Here is a 19,952-nt window from a genome sequence, read left to right as displayed (position 1 = left end):
TGGAATAACATTGCAAAAATTCGTGCTTGTTCCTAAAAGTTTAATTCGCTGAAGAGGCGAATCAAACAACTAGCTTCGCCCGCGGTATTGTATAACAGTATTATGTTATTTTACAACAAATTATATCCTAATAATTGACCTAATATTGATGAGAAGGTGGTGCTTGAATTTTGATTGAATTGCGGTTAAAAATCTGTGGAATTTTAATAGACCTGGGTCGTCTACTGAACTTCATACTATCGCAGATTCTCACATGTGTCAACTTTTGGGAACCTCCCTGGGAAAAAATCGACCAGTGGTGTCGAACTATTTACACTAATTTCTATACATCTCTACCCATCCTTAAAATTACTTTTCACAACAAACCCAAAAGGATAGTCCATACCTCGGGCATCGTTTTCATTGTCAACACGGTCACGCTGGTTGGTTAGGGTGAAAAAAGGGTAGACAACAAAATTATTCCCTTTTCGGTGGTGGCGGCCTTTGTCTGGGCCGTGTTTGTTTGTGGTTGAGGGCATTGTGTGACCCTACACGCTCAAAGGGTCCCTGTGATACACTGCCTCCCGTATTGCAGATCAAGGGGGCTTCGACGAATAGTTATATTTGGGAAGCTATAAATTTGAAGAAAAGGGGGCTGTTGTTCTTCGTCTTGGCAAGCAAGTCTAAATTTTCTTATTTATGATCGCAAGACTCATAAACTTGCTTTACAGTGATATAACATATGATACTGACGGGGTTAAACTGAAGTGAGTATTGCCATTAAAACTTGTAGAAACAGCAATGATTATTGTCAACAAAAGACCTGTATCTTGCGATAATGTGGTGGAATGATCGCCAAATACCCGTTTGCCAAATTTAAACATTGAACAAAAATAAATGATAGTTTATAATTCAAACATTAATTGGATAGATTGATACATTCTAAATCAAGTATTATGCGAGATGCAAGACGCATAAACATACGATGATCTTATCCTCCCTAAAAATAGGACATATTAGACATGACCTTGTTTTCCATTCAACAAATTTTATACTATGCTTTTATTTAAAATCAAACGAGCTTCTATGGTTTATGTCTTTCAACCTTCTTCTTATTTTTACTCGCTTCCACCTATCTCCCTCTCTGCAATAAGCGAACTCGCTTCACTTGGAGGGCATACCTTCATAGCATCGAGAACAGTTCGGTATAAAGAAGTCGGTATAAAGAAGTTTACAGCGAGCGCCGTGATTGGCCCATTGTAGTGTGACGTATCAATTCTTCTCCTCACTAAGTCTCCGTCGCACGGCCCGCGACGCACGCACAAACTTTTTCTCTCACACCGAAAATACTACCAGTGTAGAATAGCAGAGTTGCGTGAACATAGCTCAGCTCCATACCTCTCTCATAAATTGATGAGCATCTTTCTTCACCACCGCTGGGATATTAGTATTATTCGCTGGACATTCATATTTTTTTTCTTCTTATTGCTGGCATACAAGTTCAGGAACACACGCTGTTATTGGAAAAACATCGTTGGCCTTGACTTTTGATAGAGACTCTATAACAGTTGCAAGGCTACGAAAATGTTTTTATTTATTCATGCCGTCTTTCATTCGGCATGAATGATTTTATGCTCCGGTTCTCTCCTGGATTTCAATGTGTTTTATGTAGAACGCTTCAAACGGGCTCATATTGTGGACTTATATCTATGGAATATTCATTTAGCGTTTCTGACATACCTGCATTTGTGAGGAGATTATAACAAGAGTAAACTTGGTGCTTACGTCACCGGCATCATCATTAGAGAATTGCAACTAATTTAGTTTGCTTTTTAGAATCTTGACGAAAAAATCGCATTGCTTTTTTCATCTCAAAGATCATAAAGATGCATAGCCGAGACGTTAAAATTGGTGGCTAGCTTCAGATCAAAACTTTTATTCAGACAGCCTCTTTTGCATCGTTTCTTCAAATATTGGACACCGGGTACTTTTGAAAGACATCCAGACACAAGCGCATTTAGCAGACGAAATTCTGCCATCACTGTGTATGCCAAACATTTTAAATATTACCTCAATAGATTGGCGTCATTGAAGACCAATTTGGAATCCGATAAACTTGCCCGATAGTAGTTATCTTTAGTCAAGTTCGGTTAGATCAAAGAGGAACCAAATTTCGTCTGGTTTGTGGAGGGAACAGGTTTTGTTTCAAAATGGAATTATCACTTATTCTACGGACATTGTGTAATATTTGTTGCATCGCCCTTGTGGCTGCGAGGTAAGTAACTGCTCGCGTATTTTTTTGTTATCCATACTTACATGTATGTACCACTACGTGAAATATAAAGGTTCTAATGTACCAGTTCACGACTGTGCAAATGTTATATGCTTCTTCAATAATTATTGATAGTACATAGTGGCTGTAAAATATGACAAACGTACTTGCCCGACATTGCGACATTTAATAAAAGCAGACGGCATTCTGATTATCATTACAAACCCGTACCAGAGGAATGCAACAGTTCTTTACCAAGTTATTGAGGAAGGATTAAGGAGCGTCTATAAACTGGAATAAGCTCGTCAGCTGGTTTGCTCCCATCTTAATTATGTTGACATTGTCTTCCATGAAACAATGAAGAAAAAACAACCAGTTTACTTAAGGACTGATATCATACTATTCATGTGTGCTATGGCCGTGAAATAGACCCGTGATGTCTGATAACATGACTCAAAATGACAAATGGTAGCCAAACTTGGTGACATCCCGACTTCTCGAAATACTTCGGGTACTGTAGAATTATTCAACTGTTTTCGTTAAAATAGTGTTTGCTGGGATGTCAAAAATTGTATTCTAATTTACATCTCCATATTTAAGCGTAACTTCCCGTCTATCATGATGTGTCTCCGTGTTCCTCCCCTCCTCCTTTACTTCCTCCCTCTAACCCCTTCCTTCTCCCTCCCTCATTCTCTCATCACCATCTCCCCCTTCTCTCTCCTCCTCTCCATCTCTCTCCATCTACCCCTCTATGTCTCTCTATCTCTTCCTGTCCCTCTTCATCTCCTCTTCTGTCTCTCTTGGCCCCCTCTTTCCTAGGCTATTCTCATTCTCTACAATCTCGCGGTGCACTGGTCTGTAAAAGCAATAATTGTGGTAGGGGGCTAAGGAGGGGGGGGGGGGTCTCATTCACTCCTCCCAGTTTTATGTCCTTCTCTTTTCTTCAAAAATATATTTTTCCTAGGGGGAGGGGTGCCTGCATGCGTAGCTACGTCACGAACTATGACCACATACAATGTTGGTAAACTTCTAGATTTATATGCATTGTAACGATTTACTCAATCGAATATTTCAGCCCGTCCTTGGTTACTTTATCTATCCTCCCTTTATGTTTGTCAAACACTTCGGCGCCATCACATTATCTATCCTTTATTAGTCGATTAGCTTCGATGTGTGCAGACTTGTCGTATACGTGTGGAGATATATGTATTTGATTTTAAATAACATGGACTGTGTTGATTTTGTCGTGCACACATCTAAAAGTTATAGGGCCTACTAAATCATTTTGAACTCGGTTTCAATCACCTCCTGAGAATAATTAAATAACCAGTTGCATATACTGACTTGTTGAACAGCTAGGTGGGGGGGGGGGGGGCGGGTGACACAATACAACAAACACAGGTAGGGGTAGGGATTACCTACGTTTTAAGCGGATGAAGGGTGGGGGGGGGGGTGATCCGAATCGTGCCCCTTCTCGGCTACGCCTTTGCTAATAATGAGATATACATTATCAGTTATAGTGATAAAATGATCCTTTAAGAATAAAAGATGAATGTAAATGAATTAAAAACAATTTAAATAACCCTTTTAAAACCGGTCGACAAACTGGTATCTATGTGATTAAGATGCATGCCTATATCAAACGTAATTTTCTTAGTTATTTGGCGGAACGCTAGATTTCATTTCTTGGCTTCGAGCCGACTTATCTTTACCTCGGTGAATTCCTTTCTTCCTCTTTGGGTCGTCCTCATATATTTCCAAACACGCGATGCAAAGGTATACGCTAGACAGTCTTTTCGTATCTCTAAAGGTAATCTTGAAATGGTGTAACTAGAAATATTTTTGAGACATACCGTCTCAATATGTCATGTCATACCATCACGTATGCCATTTAATAGTGCATATCTAAATACGAACATAACATATTTATGAAATGCTGAGACTCTTTTGGTACGTAGAAAAACATACGAAAACACGTACGAAAACATTCTGAATACTACATGAATATGCATTGTTGAGCCTAACCCGACCGAGTTCGGTACACATTCGACAAATACATGTAGCATAAAATGGAATGAAATTTGTTTAGTCTACGAGAGGGAGCTTTGGGAAGAAAATCCCGCTGTCATTTTTGTCTCTGATAGCTGTCATAAACTGGTGTGTTCACCCTAAAATCATGAAAATGTTCTCGGGATCAAAAGGTCCACCTCGTCGACCATTTCCGTCCCCGCTGCTGCCGTATTTGTGTATCTAGACGGGATAAAACAACGAGATCTTGATTGATGTGAGAGCAGCGAGATTCAAGTCCACGTCGATGCTGGCTGGCATCATGTGCTTTCATTTGTTTCCGCTTTAAAATTTGACAGCCTGAAAGGCAAAACAACGAATGACATTGAATAATATCAAGGTTTCATGATTGCCCAATGTTTTGCCCTCACAGTTTTTCCTCTTCTCCATCGAAACCCGGCGGTAAGGCCTCGACTATGTGCTCCAATTTCGACAACCATCTATGCACTCAAGATGTTGAGGGTCTTCAGTTGTTCCAACAACGATTACCCCCCCCCCCTCCTTATTATCATAGACGTGCACGTCGAATATTTTGAACTGAAAATAGCGATAGCGTTTTGAATAGTTAAAGTGCGTTATTTGATGAAATGTAACTGTGTGACCCATTTACACGGCAGTCCATCCATATTGGACTCAATGTTCATAAAATCGCGATGTATAGACTAGTGATGAAATGTAACTGTGCGACCCATTTACACGGCAGTCCATCCATATTGGACTCAATGTTCATAAAATCGCGATGTTTAGACTAGTGATGAAATGTAACTGTGCGACCCATTTACACGGCAGTCCATCCATATTGGACTCAATGTTCATAAAATCGCGATGTTTAGACTAGTGATGAAATGTAACTGTGTGACCCATTTACACGGCAGTCCATCCATATGGGACTCAATGTTGATAAAATCACGATGTTTTTAGACTAGTGTAAATAACTTTTAATATCAAAGTCCACTGCAGCAGCATACAGTCAGTGCCATGAATAATGAACGACATATGAACATTCAATCGAGATTTGACGATTCGAAGTGCACGCACCATTCATCACATATTTCATGACCGTGATCTTCCCCTTTTCATGCTCATTATATACATGTCCCTAATCGTTGAACAGACCCTCAATATTCTCATGATTTATACATGTACATGATATGGGTCCGAGGTGCCCTTGAATATTCTTTAGAACGACCAGATGAAAAAGTGGTGCAATATATTGGGTTTCAAACTGTTCTATATGTAATTTGCTAAGTTATATAAAAAAAAAAAATGGAAATTGTACTGAAATCTCCTTTCGGCAAATGGTGCGAATTCTCTTCAATATCGAATCAATTCATTGAGATGTCATCTTGCTGATACAAATCAGCACTCACGTGTCACAATCGGAACTTGTGAGATTGCGATCAGAGATAGCATTGATCGTAATCGAATTGACTGATTTGATTTCGGACCCCACAATCCATCTTATCAAATCGGTGATTGATGAATAATTTTGTGTGGGATAATGTTGCCCGGGGGCACCCCGCTAGCCGCTCCGTCAAAGTCGTTTTTTCCCTCTTCTGATTCGTGAACTGTCGGGAGTATTATCCTATTGACTTTATATGGCAGGATGTGCAACAAAATGATGTGATCCTGATTTGACTTGCAATATCCGATTAAAAGAGCGATAGCTTCTTTAACAGGAACATGTTTGAAATAGCTCTAAATTTTTAAAATACCGATCGCAAACCAGGAGCTGAAATAAATGCCATGTCGTATTTGCAAAACATCATCTTGGAGATGTAAACCTAATTAAAACATATCATAGATTTGCCAGGTCATTTCTAGATGCAATGTTCAATTTTGGCAGATTTTCACGCGTGAGGTCGCGGGTTCGAGCCTCTGCACCGCATTTTTTTTTTGCAAGACATTAATCTATTTGTATATGATTTGTCACTCCGTACCCAGGAGAGAAATTGCGGGATTATGATCGTATTTACTTTATGCCCTCACGTTGGATATTATATTCCAACTGGGAGAAGATGGTAGACACGTTATAAGCGTCCATGAATCCTATAATCAAGGTAGTAAAACAAAATTTCGAGCATTGGGTGGCATTCCAGTCGCATTCGCAGACTCCCCACACAGATTCAGTTAATTAAAAAACGCAATCGAAATGAGTAGACGCATCGTGTGTGAAGCCCATGACACGCGCTGCGTCACATATCTGACGTAGGAAGGAAGGGGTCAATGTACTAATGGCGGCATTGACGCAACTCGTGAGAGAAACATCTTACAAAAAGTGATCGTAAAATAAACAGTGCCATATGGCGTTGGCTAACTGGCGCATGAACTGATTGCCTTCAGATGTTTGATTAACGCAGGTAATACGTCAATCTAAATGAAGCCTCGAGCGCGCAACAGGCGTCACTACACACTATTGACGCATGAACCCTTTTGCATGCCTCGTATTAAAACGGAAGGGTGTCCGGTCAGACCCCTATCAGGGGTAACCATTCGCGGCTGGGTGTCAGCGTGGCGCCGTACAAGGCTCTATCCTTTGAGGACATTCTTCTGATCCAGGATCCTTCTAGAGAGGAGGGGTGTAAGGGTGTTCCCGGAGAAATGTCCACTCCTACTGGCATTCCTTGCTTTGAGAGCCCGCGGACAGCTGCATACTTTCTTGGGTGGACGCATTTATGCGGCCAAGATATTCTAGTCTCAAGAGTAGACCTCGCTTTCATGATCATGTACAATTGATGTAATGAACGGATAGAGGCATCTGATTATTCACCATGTACCGTTGGTCAGTAGTTTGCATTTTTTCAAATCCAAGAGGATTGAATACGGTTATAATGTCCTAAAATTTGAGCATTTCCTTAATTCGTGACGAGTATAATCAAGCATAAGCCAGTCGTTTAATATCCAGCTGGTCTATGATATTTTTCGATATTTTTTTTCGATATTGGAGTACTAAACAAGACAGTAAATAGGTTGAAATTGTGTAAAATAAATTACAGATTTCAAGAATGGGCAAACGTTAGCCTAATATTTTACCAATAAAGTTATGGTTGATATACATGTACACGTATATCGATGCACCATTCGGTCTACAATATTATTGCATGTTCACTGGAATAATTGAAATGGTGATCTATTCAAGATATTTAGAGTAGACCAAGATGGTTGGTAAAGGTCCTACTGCTCTCATGGATGCTCGAGAATACATTGTCACCAACTCCAACCTCTATATAAAACCTTAGGCCTGAATGACCAGACTAGACCAACTCCAATGGTCGTTGTGGTCATCAGACCCCAGCTCGTCATCGAGTACTTCCACAAATCATCAATCTCAATTCTGTTATCGTTATGGCCAAGTAGTCCTTCCTTCCGGTGGAGCCGTAACGCCTGTCACTTCTCGTCATGTTCTCTTCCGGGTCATCTTCTGTCCCCTTCTGTCACACTGCGTTACCATCTTATCAAGTTATCTCGACCAACATTGCGTGTCTGTTACATACTTGTTGTCAAACAGTATACAGGGTAATAAGGGTGAAAGCCATGCGGTCTGTTCGTCAAAGTGTGGTCGTGTCCAAGATTCGTTCGTCATCAAATCGTTGGCCTAAACTGTGATCGTCGTATACATGTACCATGTTTACTACAAAAGTCACCCTTCAAAATATGAAATGACGATTATACATTGCAAAATAATGTCCAAGAATGTTCATTACATCTAAAATAACATCTAAAATAAATTGATCAGTAATTTTAAAATCGAAAATTCACACACCAGGGGGGCGTTTCACAAAGCCTTTTTTCAATGACAAATTTACACAAATCTGTGACAAATCTGCTGATAACCAATATGAAGCAAGGATTTCAGTAGCTTATAACAATTTGTCACTGATTACAAGTTTTGTGAAACGCCCCCCCCCAGAGCTGTGTCATCAGATTACCAGTCCTCTAAAAAAAAGTAATTTGACATGAATGTACCGTCACCTTTATAGAATGATGGTGAACATTAATATGATCATGCCAGCGTTTCTGGTTATTTCCCCTCCTTTTTTCATTTTCATTGTTCTCTTTTCCATTTCGCCATTTTATTTGGGACACTTGCCACTAAAAATAAAGTCACTGTGCACTAAAACACGTAATTTACAGTGAGTTTGCATTCTATGGCATGCCTTTTCCATGTTAACCCTCTCATTATCAACATTTCGAACATTTTTATGACCTCCCGTCCAGACGGATAGGTATTTCAAGATCAACGTCATCAGTCTGTGTTTGTTTGTACAGCCAACATAAAATGTGTCAACTTCTTCGAAAGCACAATCACATCTAGCGCCGCGGGCAAAGAAATTACGCGGCTAAACGTTTCGGTACACACACAATCCCACGCATTTCAAACAGGTGGGAGCTATCGCAAGCAGGTATCATGGTCAAGTACCACAGACTTGTGGCTGCGGAAAGATAGGGATTCGCTATCATACCTCTTAATTTATGGGTGGAAATCCGTTGGATAACATTCGATGGCCCTTTTCCTTCTTATTCTTTCGATTTCATGGCATTTGCCCAGACGTCTGACGCGATTGACGCGAAATTACAATTTAGGGGGATAAAGGGTGAATTACAGGACTATACAGGTAGGTAATCGAGAGGAAAAAAAAAAGTCCATTGACCTTGGTGGCACATTTTGGCAAGTTTGATTTACTTTTCTGAATCAGAAATTATTGAAAAGTCTAAAATGAGGAGTAAATACAGGTAAATAAAAGGATAAAGGGAAGGCTGATTGCTGCACAGCGTGAAGGTAACACCACATGGAAAGAAAAACAGTTGCGTGTACTAGAGGAAGGAGTAAGAGAGAAAGAGAGAGAGAGAGAGAGAGGGAGGGAGGGAGGGAGAGAGAGAGAGAGAGAGAGAGAGAGAGAGAGAGGGGTGACAGATAGGGAGATAGAGAGAGATAAAGAATAGGGGGAAAGAAATTGATGTGACCATCAGAACTAGTACCAACAAGGCGTTGCTCCTTCAAACCTTTTTAAACGTACTTAAATATTCATTTTAATTAACAAAACCGATTTGAGAATTGCAGAAAGTTTTTTTTTGAATAACGTTAATCGTTTTTACCTTCGATTTGATTGTGCATACGACTTACACGCTCAGAATATTACGGAAAATTGATCGGAAAAATTCAAAGCTAGATAATAAAGACGAATTTGTCTACTTTGACGATTCGTTTCAGATCAATGACATTTATATACAATGTCGTACATGCCACGGGCAAATGAAACACCTTATCTAATAACTGATGTTAAGATAGTAGATGCCACTATTTCCATGTCACTTTTCATTGGATCTCATACATGCATCATTAGTTTTCGGACATTTGTCCACACCCCCCTCACTTGTAGGAAGAAAATTTTGTGACCAATGCATTAACCCCTCTTGCCCCCTCCACCTCCTTTTGAATATATGGCGTTCTTCTGTCTGTGGTCAAGCTATACATGTATATGTATTGGACGCTTGGGACAGTCCGTCGGTCGATGAACCATGTCTTCAGGTAAAATTGTCGAAAAGGTTTAGTTTTTCTCAGGGTTGTTGCATTCATAGGTTGTTTTATTCAAGTCCTGTCACATGTTATATTATGATCTATATTTAAATGAGATAAATAAAGATGTAGGAGAGAAAGAGAGGGAAATATAGGAGAGACGGTGTGAGACAGTGAGAGAGAGAAAAAGAAAGGGATATTTAGTCCACGCTGTTCAAATTCTATATACCCCCTACCCAGTATTGCGCCAAACTGTATGGTTATGTTTAAAGGTCTAGGAACAAAGCCCACCCCACCCCTACCCATTGAACTCTCCCCGTTTCCGGGTCCACATTCACCTTCCATGCTTCCTCTCTCCCTCCCTCTTTCTCCCTCTATCTTTATCTATATCTATATCTATCTATCTATCTACCTATCTCTCTCTTTCTCACTACATCTTTCACACATTTGTGCCGCAACCTCTTTCATGGTGAGGCGTAAATACAGAAGAAAGAATGTGTACATAAAGGGGTGTCAAATTGTCCTACTTCTGGCAAACATGAATGGTACACCTGTAGGTATTAAGATTGCAAGGTTGTTGGACCGAGGCATGAAAATCAAAATCCCATAATTGCTCGGCTCAGTAATCCATGTTTTCATTACACTTCACACGGACCTGAAAAGGACGTTTTTCTTAAAGATCTGCATAAAGCTGTCAGAAGCAAGCGTGTCAAAACGTTAATCGAGCTTAAAAAATAAACATTGTTCTTAGAAAGAAAGTCCACCCTGATATTAAATTGGTTTTTAATAAAAGCGGGAAAATGAGAGAAACGAATCAGTGGAAATTCGAGCAACATCTGCTTAGAACAAAATTAAAGTTATGAATTCATGAAGTTGTAATCAAAGGAACACAAATTGGCAACTCTATGATATATCTTTTGAGGTCCTTCCCCGTTTTACCCTGTACTGAAAGTTCATAAGCTTTAATTTCTTACTTATTTGAGAAATGGTTATGTCAAGGGGACATCAAAGATTGAAGATTTCCATTAGAGGACATACAAATAAGACTTCTTCTAGTACAGAGCAAATGGGAAAGTATCTCGCACGAACAATTAACACAGATACGCCAAATTGTGTTTGATCGATTTAAACCTCGATCATTCACAATTCTTATTTTTTTGGATTTAATTTTGCTCAGAATTTCACTCATCTGCCTCTCAATTTATTTAGCTTTCATCAAAACCACCATGTTATCAATTATCCCATTTTTTGGAGAAAGTATGGAAACAGATTTGGTTCGTTATTACTTATTGCGCTACAAATTCATTTGTCCCCCCCCCCTTGCGCGTTTCAAATTCATACATGTACGTTGTAGATAATGAATATATTAGATAATGAATATATTAGATAATGAATATATTAGATTAAATGAATATATTCGATGATAGAGATGTTAATTGTTTATAGCTAGTCTGACCATTTCCAGATATCCTGTTATTCACATTTTTGGGGGTTCAAGTTTAGTCTGCATAGCCGAAGGGATAATAAACGGAGGGACTACGTGTGTCATTGATAGGATAATCAGAAATAGATGAGAGAGAGAGAGAGAGACGGACAAAAACCGATGGATATATTGAAAATGAAAAACAGACAGACAGACAGATAGGGAGAGAGAGAAAGAGAGAGAGAGAGAGAGAGAGAGAGAGAGAGAGAAATGAGAGGGGCAGAGTGAGGGGGGGGGGGGGGGGGGGGGGGGAGTAAAACGGGATGGTTTGAATGAAGGTACCAACCGGCGTCTTGTAACTGAAACTCCCTAAGATGGCACGCCTTTGACCTACATTCTATTTTATATATTGCAAGCCTAATGAACGAAGTCCCCAACCGCCCCTTATTTAGAAATAGATAGATGAACTTGCACAGGTCATGGTGGAGAAGCATATCTTCATTTTGTGAGAGTTCTCAGGGCGTAGCGTCTGTTTGGACCAGAAGGTAGGGGCGGGTTGAGGGGGCATAATGAGCATGGGGTAGGGCAAGTCATCTGGATGTACTCTTTAACGAATAAGATTACGAATTAAGGTACGGATTGCAGTTATCTTTATTGCCTGTATGTCCCATCCCTCCCCATCGACCAATCATCTCTCTCTTTCTCTTTAAATTACAGACCCTTCTCTTTAACTCCCATGCCCCCTTCTTTGCACGTGTACTACATACGCTACTCGAGAGATTGAAGGAACTAGCATTGTGTCTGAGAAATGTCTAACATATGTGTACCAGATGTATTTTTTTTTAGAAATAAGAAAAGAGGTCTTACTTTTATTTGTTGTAAGCTCATGGGGGCCTAGCCTTCTGTATTGATCGTATAAGTTCTTAACATAGTAATATTATTCCAAGTGAAAATATTGTCGCGAACAGTCCTGCACTATGCACAAAACAAACATTGATGAATAGCAAAAAGAAAATCAAATACCATCCAAAGTACGAGTACACATATAGCATGTACATTGTGTATACTGATATTATGGAAAGTGACCTGCATTACCTCGCACAAAAAATGAGCACTGTAATAAATGTCTTGCGTTTTCAAACTTGGGTTATAACAAAATTGTAAAGGCATTGTGTGGCAAAAACGAGGGAAAACATAAAGTGATCATCATCATTCGAATAAAGACATCCTCTAGAAAAGCCTTTTACTTGACAGCCACTGTGCAAAGATTGAGAGGGCATTGAAAGTTTAAGAAAAACAAATGATATATTTCTATTTAAAGAAGTGTATGACGTATCCACCACTTGTTCTAGATTGCAGGTATTTAACATTGTTGCGTTTTGTTATGGACCTACAATCAAATGGAAAAAGATAATGAGAACTAAGTCAAACAAGCAAATCTATCAATGTCCTTTGTTGTTGTTGTTGTATGTTTCAGATATATACATGTACCAGTCAGCTGGCCATACCATTCCAAAGAAAAACGAATTTACAATATCCGTTTAAAGAATGTTTATTCGTTTGGTCCTGTGAGGGGTGCTTCACGAAGGATCGCCAGATATTGATAACAGCTTATTAAAAAATAATACCCTTTTGGGCCGGGTTATAATCCTGCGCTTACTTGAGATTTTCGTGCTAAATTGTAGAGGTGCAATGACTATACTCTGTTTTAAGCAACTCATTTTTATTGATCTCTCAACAGGGGAACTAAGGTCTATGTGCCATTGGACAGAAAGACAGGACAAGGTTCAAGTGGAACAGTTCAACTTGTACAAAGGGGTACTTTATCAAGAACTCCTACAAACGTTCCTGGGTCTAGGACGCATTATTTCCCATCGGGACAAGCACCTATTGTTGGACAACAAAGGCCAAGTAGGGTCGTACCGAGGCCTGTGGTTCAAAGACCTGTGGTTCAAAGACCTGTGGTTCAAAGACCTGTAGTGCAAAGACCATATGTCACGACGCATAGGATGCCAATCGTTCAACAGGGTCCAGTCAGGACCCGGCCGAGTGCACATATTCCAAGTAGGACCCAGTCAAGAACTCCCGTCAGGACATCACCGCTCGGTAGATTTCCCTCAAGGACACAAGGGAACGCGCGACCGACGATTCCTCGAAGGACACCAGTCCGGACACCAGTCAGAACCCCACCAAGGACACCTTCCAGGACTCCTGTCCGGACACCTGTCAGGACACCCTATGTCTCTGGGACGCAGTTGTATAGCCAGTCTAGGATCCACAGCACGCAGCAAGTCTTGACCTCGAGGCAGCTCCATGTTCAACACGGAGCCCTTCCGAAAACCCGCACCAACGGAGTTTGTAGGTACCATGGATACTACCCCATTGCCTGTTGCACCGGCTGGAAAAGGATAGTGAACCCCCTTAAACCTTGGACCTATTCCTGCCAACGTAAGTACAAACATTATCCTTATTATTATAACATGCTGTCAGTGTCTAACATGCTCTTTTTCATCAAGTCCGTTCAAAGGTGCCCAAGCAGGCGAAGAACGCATACGCGGTGTCTTCTTCACGGTCCATTTGATCGCATCTGTCACCACCAAGCATCTCATCGGAGTTTATTTTGTAAGGCTCTGCCCCCTTTTAGCTGGCCGATTCTCCACTGATTGACCTCCCAGACCCGGTGTCTAAATACGGACTCAGGAATGAACTTGACACAATTAGCCCATCTTTGATTATATAGGTCTTATACGTTCACGCCCCTCTTATGCGTTTCCCGGGTGGCGGGGGTACAGTCTCAAGTGATATCCCCACGCATAGTCTTACCGAAGACATCTTTCATTACTTGTATAGGCGGATCCAGGGAGAAGAAGGGGGCGAGGTGAGGTGACCCCCTATGGAGAAAAAGGACGGCGACCCCGTCCGGATCCATCGGAAGGGTAGTTAATGGTTTTAGAGGTGAAATCTTGAAAAGAGTCTAAAAATAAATCTAAAGATATTTTCCAGCCTCGTCAGGGATTAAAAGAAAAGTTATGTTCGATAAAATATTTTCGAGAAGAAAAATACTGAAAGGAAAAGGTCGTCCTCCCCACTTTTTGACAATCCTGGATCCACCCCTAAAGTGTACTGGAAATGAGCGATATAATTATGCAGACAAGAAATCCATATAAGCTTAATACGATGCCCGAAGGCTTATTAGTAGACAAGTGTAGACTGAAAGTAGGACAGGTTTTTTCCTGCAGATGTGTGTCTTTTAGTCTAGTTCATCTGGAAATTAAATTAAAATTGATGATGCAAGTCGTCTGATTGTCAAAGATGAACAGGACTTTTGATCACTCTCTGTTTTAAAAAAATGCGTGAAAAATATTCATCATTCTTAATGCACCCTTCGAACATAAGCGATTGTTGTTGTTATTATTGATGTGGTATGGATTATACGATATCGGGTCCAGGATATCCAGATAGGGGAAAAGGGGGAAACAATATGTTTTAAAACAGCGAAACTCCATGATCCGTAACTGGGATACCTATCGCATAGCGTAAATGGGGCGGTGACTGACTTTTCATTGGGAAAGGGGGGAGGGGGGGGGGGGGGAGATTTACCCCCACTTGGATCTACCTTTGTGTTTTGAAACCCTGAATGAAGATTTTACTGATTGTAACCCGAATTCGATAGTAAATTATCATTCTCATTTTACGAATGGAAGATAATGGATATAGGCCTAGCTAATTGGACGGATCGTTGTTACACGTTTGGTTGTTTGATATTTGTTGTTGTTTTTTTTTTTGGGGGGGGGGGGGTCTTCTCCTCGGAAGAGCTTGGCAAATATATGGTGGCCCTGAAGGGACATCGCGAATAGACTAAATCGTGAAAAGTATGCGATAAAATTCACGATATCGTCAATTTTATCGCATATTTTTCACGAAGAAATTCACGAAATTGACGATATCGTGAACTTTATCGTGAACTTTTCACGATGAAATTGACGATATCGTGAATTTTATCGTGAAAAGTTCACGATATAAAGTTCACGATATCGTCAATTTTATCGTGTACTCTATCGTGTACTCTATCGTGTACTCTCCTGACGGGCGCTTCGTAAACAAAACCAGCCCTAGCTGGGGGAGACAGAGAGAAGGAAAAAAGGGAAAGGGAAAGAGAAGATAAAAGGAAAGAAAGAATAATAAGAAGAAAAGAGGGAAGCGGGGGGGGGGGGCGAAGGGCTCTTGCCTCCTCCTCACTCCCCCCCCCTCCCCGCCAAAAAATAAATCAGAGAGAGAGAGAGAAGGGAAAGGGAAAGGGAAAGAGAAGATAAAAGGAAAGAAAGAAGAGGAAGAAGAAGAAAAGAGGAAAACGGGGGAAGGGCGAAGGACTCTTGCCCCCCCTCCCCCGCCAAAAAATAAATCAGAGAGAGAGAGAGAAGGGAAAGGGAAAGGGAAAGAGAAGATAAAAGGAAAGAAAGAAGAGGAAGAAGAAGAAAAGAGGGAAACGGGGGCAAAGGGCTTTTGCCTCGTCCCCCCGCCCCCCGCCAAAAAATAAATAAGAGAGAGAGAGAGAGAAGGAAAGGGAAAGAGAAGAAAGAAAGAGAAAAACGAAAAAGAGGGAGAATAGGAAAGAAAGGAAAAGAAAGAAAAGAAAGGAGGCAAGAGCCCTTCGCCCCTGTTTCCCTCTTTTCTTATTCTTTTTCCTCTTCTTTCTTTCCTTTTATATTTTCTTTCCCTCTCCCTTCTCTTTCCCTTTATGGCGGGAGGGGGGAGGGGGAGGTAAGAGCTTTTCGCCCTTCCCCCGTTTCCCTCTTTCCGTCTTCTTCTTCTTTCTTTCCTTTTATATTTTCTTTCCCTTTCCCTTTCCCTTCTCTCTATCTCTCTCTCTCTCTCTCCTATTTATTTGTTGGCGCGGGAGGGGGGAGGAGGCAAGAGCCCCTCTTTTCTTCTTATTCTTCTTCCTTTCCTTTTTTATTCTCTTTCCCTTTCCCTTCTCTCTCTCTCTCTCTCTCTCTCTTATTTATTTTTTGGGCGGGGGGATGCAAGAGCCCTTCGCCCCCGTTTCCCTCTTTCTTCTTCTTTTTCCTCTTCTTTCTTTCCTTTTATCTTCTCTTTCCCTTTCCCTTTCCCTTCTCTCTCTATCTCTTATTTATTTTTTTGGCGGGGGGTGGGGAGGGAGGAGGCAAGAGCCCTTCGCCCTTCCCCCGTTTCCCTCTTTCCTTCTTATTCCTCTTCTTTCTTTCCTTTTATATTTTCTTTCCCTTTCCCTTCTCTCTCTTATTTATTTTGGCGGGGGGGGGGGGGGAGGAGGCAAGAGCCCTTCGCCCTTCCCCTGTTTCCCTCTTATTCCTCTTCTTTCTTTCCCTTTCCCTTCTCTCTCTCTCTCTCTCTCTCTTATTTATTTTTTTGGCGGGGGGGGGGGGGGGGAGGTAAGAGCCTTTCGCCCTTCCCCCGTTTCCCTCTTTCCTTCTTCCTCTTCTTTCTTTCCTTTTATATTTTCTTTCCCTTTCCCTTTCCCTTCTCTCTCTCCTTATTTATTTTTTGGCGGGGGGGGGGGGGGGAGTGAGGAGGAGGCAAGAGCCCTTCGCCCCCCCCGTTTCCCTCTTTTCTTATTATTATTCTTTCTTTCCTTTTATCTTCTCTTTCCCTTTCCCTTTTTTCCTTCTCTCTGTCTCCCCCAGCTAGGGCTGGTTTTGTTTACGAAGCGCCCGTCAGGAGAGTACACGATAGAGTACACGATAAAATTGACGATATCGTGAACTTTATATCGTGAACTTTTCACGATAAAATTCACGATATCGTCAATTTTATCGTGAAAAATTCACGATAAAGTTCACGATATCGTCAATTTCGTGAATTTCTTCGTGAAAAATATGCGATAAAATTGACGATATCGTGAATTTTATCGCATATTTTTCACGATTTAGTCTATTCGCGATGTCCCTTCAGGGCCACCATACAAATACACCTCCTGTAATCGGGATATGTCACGTTAGCAATCACATGTAATTTGCCTGTGTAATAGAGACTCTGTAGTCATGGGCAAGTACTTAGGACTCTTTAGAACATATCTGTCACCTTATCAATGCTGTGATGATGATGATGATGATGATGATGATGATGATGATGATGATGATAATGATGATGATGATGATGATGATGATGATGATGATGAAGGCGGTCCGAAAACTTGATCAAGTGACAACCTTGGGTCGAATACAACCTGTATAAAAGACCATGTGGCAATGACAACGGTATATTTGCAATCAAGACAGTATGTGAAATCGCATGTGAAAAAAAAACGTTACAAGTGGCATTTTTATAGGACGATTTAAATAAAACTGTAATCGTGCTAATCATCACGTTGCCCTAATTGCAGGATAACAAGGAATTCATGAGGTCTTTTAGATGGAAAAGCTAGCTGGAAAGGCTACGTATCTTAATAGCATCGACATGATCAATGATAACGAGCTTACTCATTTTAATGAAATTAACTTGATTTCTGCATAATGCATAATTTGACATATGTCACATAATTGGATTAATGAAGGAAAATAGAAGCTATAACGCAGAAAATAAATGTTACAAATTTCAAAAAAAATCTGTCATCAATTTCACGATCATGTTTAAATAAAAAGAACCTCTTAAGAAACGCAATTTATGATAGGATTATCAGATTATGTATAATTAAACAAACAAAGTATTTCTTTTCATGGATAGGGTTTCCGATGGACAGTTTTAATGAATTAAATTGGATTTAATTGATTTATTGTCCGTACAAATGGAAATTCGTTGCTCACTGGTACAGGTGTGTTACAAACAATGTACACAATTATACAAGTTATAAAACATAATAACAACATAACATCAATGGCGTTACATCCAACAATACGAGCGACGTCCCACATCCAGGCACCTCGTAATTACACATACACTTGCTACACATGCATGAGCTTTAAAGTAAGGGGTTAATCATGTGGGAAGAGGGGGGGGGGGGTCTTTTCCATGACCAACCGAATGATGTTGATCATATTACCGTACTTGGCTGGACCTGTGATCACAGTGGGAATACATATCAACGGATTAGTGTTACATCTATTCATAGAAGAACGTGAATGAATTGGAGGTGGAATCCAGGTCAACGTGTATGGTAGTGGGGCTCATTGCAATCCGAAAGTATCTATATTTTTCCTTGAGAAGGAATATGGTAGAAATTCAAAGTGATAGAAAGACAGAGAGAGGGAGAGAGACAGAGAGAGAGAGAGAGAGAGAGATGGGTGACATTACTGTAGTGTATCATAATGTTTAGAAAAAAGACCTACAAAAAAAGAAACACTCTGAAAAGGTTCTTTTCTTCGAAAATCTTACAGCAATCCGAGAGAAAGTTTAGAATTAGTCAACACATATGGCCTGGCATCGCTGTTATAGGTACGAATGCAAGAAAAAGCAATCTAATGTAAAATAGGCAACGGACAATGAACATTTTAGTGCCTACCTACATGTATACCAGAACCAATTGCGTAATGAATCCAAATATTTAATTACGTTATCTCATCGTAACATTTTCTTTCAATTTATACACAATGACTCATTTTCTTCATGGTCGTATCAATTCAATAGAATTGATAGTAGGAAATCGAAGATTCATGTTAAAGGTACTATGTCCCATTTGCAGGCCAAAAAATGAAAAAGTTAAATTCCGACTGCATTTGAAAGATAATACTAATTTAGAACTTCCCTAAAAATGGTGGGGCTTGAAAATATCTTCAAGTGGGAAAATAACGACTATTAGTTGTCAAATCGACTTTAGGGCTATAGAGCCCAAAAGTAATAGTCTTGATTTTCAGACAATTGTACCGAATGGTCATACGTTTTATGCTGCGCAAAGATTCAATCAGTTTAATCTTGGCCATCACAAGAAGTGGGTTATTGATGTAGACAAATGCTTATGTACCCTTTACAACTCTTTTCATGTATGTTATTACCAAAGAAGAAAAAAGCCAGTCAGTCACTCAATAGTGTCTGACAGTGAAGTCTAGCAAGTAAACGGGTTTCCTTGCCTAATTCGAATATGAGGACACTGCTAACGTTTAAATTTCACAGATAGGACATACATGACACATTCATAATTCCTGCAAAGTTCTACAGAATTTGAGGTTGGCTGCAAAAGGGACATAGTATCTTTAAGGTATCGGATTGTATTAGACCAAACAGCGAGAGGTGTATTATTGTATTATTGTCCATGGAAAATATTATTGTTATTAAAAAAGAGAAATACAAGAAAAAAGAAAAGAAAAGAAAAAGAAAGGAAAAAAAAGAAGAAGAAGAGAGAAACACGTGATTGAATGTAAATGTAATACTATATATAACATGACTTAATGTTTCTCAGAGGGATTTCCTTTAGTGAGTGTTTGTTGCGAGAGCAAATAGATTATCTAGCTATTCGGTGATGACCCTTCGACACACATGCTTTCAAAAGAATCTTGCTCTAGGGTGTTGCACAGAGAATTAGTAATCGAAATGTAAAAGTATGTTAAGTGATCCCTTTGTAAATCTTGCACCGTCTCCGTGGTCATTCTTACAGATTACACCAATGTTCACTAGCTAGCCTTCCGATCTTTACATGGACATTGAATAATTTGAATTATAGAATATTAAAATAAGAGAAGTTAGGTTTTAAATTAAAAGAAAAGGCAAGAGATATGTTAATT

At 40.1% G+C, this 19,952-nt stretch overlaps 1 protein-coding gene across 1 annotated transcript in view; it reads left to right on the top strand.

Moving 5' to 3' along the window:
* The first annotated feature begins 1,359 nt into the window (after positions 1–1,359).
* The window catches only part of LOC115922111, a 74,177-nt gene continuing 55,584 nt past the window's right edge, over positions 1,360–19,952 (top strand). Inside the window, exons 1-2 of the mRNA XM_030980190.1 lie at positions 1,360–2,254; positions 13,001–13,707. Coding sequence (XP_030836050.1) covers positions 2,190–2,254; positions 13,001–13,707 — 772 coding nt within the window. The 5' untranslated portion in view covers positions 1,360–2,189. The remainder of the gene's footprint in view (positions 2,255–13,000; positions 13,708–19,952) is intronic.

This window comes from Strongylocentrotus purpuratus, unplaced genomic scaffold (genome assembly GCF_000002235.5).
Source record: "Strongylocentrotus purpuratus isolate Spur 01 unplaced genomic scaffold, Spur_5.0 spur5_scaffold_11, whole genome shotgun sequence".
NCBI classification, from domain to species: Eukaryota; Metazoa; Echinodermata; class Echinoidea; order Camarodonta; family Strongylocentrotidae; genus Strongylocentrotus; species Strongylocentrotus purpuratus.
Note: the sequence above shows the minus strand (reverse complement) of the source record. Positions and strands in the feature narration are given on the sequence as shown.